This window comes from Phoca vitulina, unplaced genomic scaffold (assembly GCF_004348235.1).
Source record: "Phoca vitulina isolate PV1807 unplaced genomic scaffold, GSC_HSeal_1.0 scaffold12, whole genome shotgun sequence".
NCBI classification, from domain to species: domain Eukaryota; kingdom Metazoa; phylum Chordata; class Mammalia; order Carnivora; family Phocidae; genus Phoca; species Phoca vitulina.
Genome location: NW_022589715.1, coordinates 9,307,108 through 9,311,384, shown reverse-complemented (window position 1 = coordinate 9,311,384; position 4,277 = coordinate 9,307,108). Strand labels below are relative to the sequence as shown.

Genomic DNA, 4,277 nt, shown 5'->3' with positions numbered 1-4,277 from the left:
GAATGCTAGTGATCAGGGATCTCCCGTCAGGCAGACGCCAGGCCTCCAGACCAGCCCACCAAGGCGAGGCGTCAACTGGGACACGCCCACTCCCCAGAGGGGTGCCAGGTGAGGAAAATGATTCCAGAAAACGTTCTGGCTTTTAAAGGAGCTACAAATCCAAAAGCAGGTAGAAAGGGGAGAAGGCCCCAGAAGCAGCGTCAGACCATAAACCCCCCCACCCAGTGCCGGATGGGGACCCCGGGCATCCAGCGTGGATCCCTCAGTTCTGCCTCCTCCTCAGTGGCAGGTGCTCCTGGGAAAAATGGAAAGCTGGCTTCCTGCTCTTTACCCGGGGAAGATGAGAAACAAACCACCACAAACAAGTGACCGGCCAGGGAACACAGAGTCCAGAAGGAAAGCCCACCCGTTGGCTTGCCAGGGTCTGGGGTCCTGGGAGGGAGGGGCTCTATCCTGGCTGGCTTTGGAGGCTTCAAATGGACCCCCAGTGAACAGCACCCCTGCCCCTACCCCTCCAGGGGGGCTCCCAAGAGGAGGCCTGCAGGACCCGGGCAGGAGCCAGAAAGCCCCAGGGAGGTGGCCACAGAAAACAGGGCAGGAATCGGGGTGGCCCTGGTGCCACCTGGCACCAACCCCACATGGGCGGCGGGCAGGTGGCTCACCATGCCGTCTGGGTCCACTGGCGGCAAAGGATCCTTCGGAAGGCACGGCGAAAGTCCTGGTTGAAGATGGTATAGATGACGGGGTTCAGCGAGCTGTTACAGTAGCCAATCCAGAAGAAGAACTGGAAGAGGCCGTGGGGCACCTTGCAGTGCTGTGGGCAGATGGCTCCCAGGCTGTAGCTGAAGAAGAAGGGGAACCAGCAGAGCACAAAAACGCCAATGACCACGGCCAGCACAAAGGTGAACCGCTTCTCCCGAGTCAGCTGCGCCCGCCGCCGCCACCACTGCCCGCTCGCGGTGCCCACACCCCTGCCCAGGAGCACCTGGCCACGTAGGGTTGCCAGCACCCGGGAACCCTGTGGCTGGGGCAGGGGTGGGCTGCACGCTGACGCGGGAGACGCTGGTAAGGCCTGAGGCTCACACTCTTCCTCCTCCTCCTCCTCCTCTTCAGCTTCCTCCTCTGGAGATGCCCCACACACACCTTCCTTCTGACTCTGGCCTGAGCTGGGAAGGGCTGACCAGCTGGGTGGCAAGGCAGGGGTCCCAGGATCTTCAGGGGTATCCCCCTCCTTCTCCCCGGTAGGCTTAGAGTGTCCATTGGCCTCCTCAGAAGCAGCCAGAGAGGCCAAGGTTGGCAGTTTGGTTGAAGTTCCCGTAGGGACTGAGCGGGGCTGCTTAGACTCACCCGGCCCAGGGCCCCCCTTGGCCCCGGGACCTCTGCGGTGGCTGCGTTTGGCAATCAGGTAGATGCGCAGGTAGACAAGGATCATGATGAGGCAGGGTGCGAAGAAGGACCCGATGCTAGAGGCCAGGATGTACCAGGCCTCTTGGTTGAGTTTGCACTGGGGGCGCCCGCGGGGCTGGGGCCCCTGGTCGCCCTTGTAGATAAGCGGTGGCAGGGAGATGACCGCTGCGATGAGCCACACGGTGAGGATGATGCACTTGATGCGGCGCGGGGTGCGCTTGGAGTTGTACTCCAGCGCGCGGCTCACAGCCCAGTAGCGGTCCAGGCTGATGGCGCACAGGTGCACGATGGACGAGGTACAGAAGAGCACGTCGAGCGCCAAGTACACCTCGCACCACGTGCGCCGGAAGTACCAGTAGCCCAGCAGCTCGTTGGCCAGCGAGAAAGGGATGATGAGCGTGGCCACCAAGATGTCGGCAGCGGCCAGCGACACCAGGAACAGGTTCTGCGGGGCGCGCAGCGAGCGGCTCGTCAGCACAGCCAAGATGACCAGCGCGTTGCCGAAGATGGTGAAGAGGATGAGGAACGTGATGACCGCCGCGATGGCCGCCGTGGCCTGCACCGAGTAGGGCTCCTGGTGGTCCATGGCGGAGTGGGACGCGGCCAGAGGGGTCGCTGCTCTCCCAGCGCCTGCTCAGCCGGCGACAGCACTGCCCTACCCTGCTAGGCTAGACGGGAGGATCAACCCCCTGGCGGCGCAGAAGGCGCTGGAGCCCCATGGCCAGGCCGAACGGGGCCTAGGAGATCGAGGGATGCCTGGGGCCGGCCACTGCCCTCCTACATCCTCTCCCACCAGCACCCGGCACCCCTGCCGTCCTCCCCGGAGAAGTTTTCCAAGTTGTCCCGCTGCCGTCCCCGCCCCGCCCGGGACCGGGGGAAAGTTGCGCCCTCCCGCTCCGAGGCTGCTGGACGCGCGCTGGGGCGCAGGGCCCGGCGGGCCGGGCGGGGGGCGCGCCACCGGTTGTGGGAGGCGGCGCAGAGGCCGAGGCGCCCGCTCTGCTCGCTGGCTCTAGCCGGGAGCCGCGCCTGCAGGCAGCCCGCCGCGGCAGGGAATGGGAGGAGAGCGAGCGCGCGGGAGGAGGGAGGAGACTGGAGGCGGGAGCAGGAGGAGGGGACGGAGGTGGGGAGGGAGGTGGGGAGGGAGGTGGGGCGGGCGGGCGGACCGAGGACGGGTGGAAGGTGCGCCTGGCGGGAGGTCTGGCCGGCCGCAGCCTCCCCGCAGCCTCCCCGCAGCCCCGGGCCTCCGCCCTGGCGCCCCTACCCCTTGTCCTCCCGGCCTCCGCGCCACGGGAGGTCAGAGACCGGTGTCTGGGGTCTTCGGGACTCCGGGAAGGACGCTTGCAGACGCAGAAGGGTTGGTGCGCACGGGGAGCTGGGACCGATGGGAGACCTCTCTCCTGCAGACCCGGTTCGAGCACCGGGATCTAGGACGGTGGGCTCCGGCTGATCTCTCCTCCCGCCGCGTATGAGCCCCAAGGAGAGGGTGGGTGGGTGTGTTGCGGCACCGCAGCGTAATGAACCGCACCTCCTACCCGGCGCTAGAGGAGGAAGCCGAGTGGAAGGAGTAGGGCGGAGCGGGGAGACTGCCCGAGCCCCTTCCCCAGGTGCTTTCTTGCGCCGACCGGACTCCGTCGGGCCTGCCGAGCCCTGGGAGGCGCGGTGGCCAGGTTGCGAGCGCCCCCTGCTGCCGCCCGCGTGTCGGTGGTCCGCGGCCCGCCGGGAGACCCGCGTCCTCGCTGCGCTCTGCGGCCACTGAGGTTCCCAAGGCCGGTGGGCAAGCTCAAAGATTTAGGACTTCAGCTGTCCGGTTTCCCCCGCAGATGCCTCGGTTTCCTCCACTAAGGGCAAAGAGGTAAGAGGAAAACTGGCTTGGACTCCAATCTCAGCTTTTTAACACAGCTCAGAGAAAAAGTAGGTCTCCGGGGCAATTAGGCAAGGAGGAGCATCCCATTGACTATGTTGTCTCTCGCTCGCTCGCTCGCGCTCTCTCTCTCTCTCTCTCTCTCACACACACACACACACACACACACAGCATTCCTGCTGAGTACCCCCCCCCCCGACCACATGCATGCTGCACACCCCTCTTGGAGAGGCTGTAGAAGGAGCTGGGTAAGAAATTTCAGATTAATCACCCCACCCCATCCCCTTGCCAGACTCCAAGAGCGATAGGCTCCCCCTCAGGCACCCCCAGCCCTACTCACTCTCCCTGTGGCCACTGCCACCAGTGTCAGCCTGGGCAGCCTCAAGAGCACATTTTTCACCACTCCCGGAGCCCCTGGTGTTATAACCCCAGCCTAGAGCCAGGCCTTGTATTTATAGCCCGTGGCTCTGCATGACATCCTCTGTATTAATAAGCATCGAGCCACCCCTGAAAGTAGGGCTCCTCCAAAAGCCCCGGCCTTGAGACAGTGTGCATACTGGACCTGCCTGCCTGCTCTATCTTCACGGGACCAGGGAATGACCTCGCAGTGCCCACAATGTCTTACCCCTCCCCAGGCTCACACAGCAGGGGTGGAAGGGTTCCTCGATCCAGGGCTATCCCTGCCTGCTGCCATCCTACTTAGTGCCTTTGTGAAGTCTGAGTGCGACAGCCTGATGGTGAACAGGACAGCCCCTCCAGAGACAGGTCTTATGGATGCATCCCCCACCCGCTGGCTGGGCTGAGCCTGGGCCTGTGGTTGCCAGAGATGGAGAAGTCTCAGTAGCCCCTTCCCTGAGGAAGGACTGAGGGACCACTCTTTCACCTGCTCCAACCATACTCACACTGGGGGGCCAGGGGCTATCTCCCCAGACACTGCGATCAGCATCAGCCCTTTGTTTCCTGGCCCGAGTTTTCCTTGAAAGGCACCAGGACCCCGAAGGAGCTGCGG

The 4,277-nt window shown here is 64.3% G+C and overlaps 1 protein-coding gene across 1 annotated transcript; it reads right to left on the bottom strand.

Moving 5' to 3' along the window:
- Positions 1 to 658: 658 nt before the first annotated feature.
- Positions 659 to 1,993, bottom strand: ADRA2B (adrenoceptor alpha 2B). The gene has a single exon (XM_032410235.1). It carries the CDS (start codon positions 1,991 to 1,993, stop codon positions 659 to 661), a length of 1,335 nt encoding a protein of 444 aa, XP_032266126.1.
- Positions 1,994 to 4,277: the final 2,284 nt, after the last annotated feature.

What these genes read in the sequence shown, in the direction of transcription:
- ADRA2B (XM_032410235.1), bottom strand. Translation starts at nt 1,993, where the DNA reads ATGGACCACCAGGAGCCCTACTCGGTGCAGGCCACGGCGGCCATCGCG.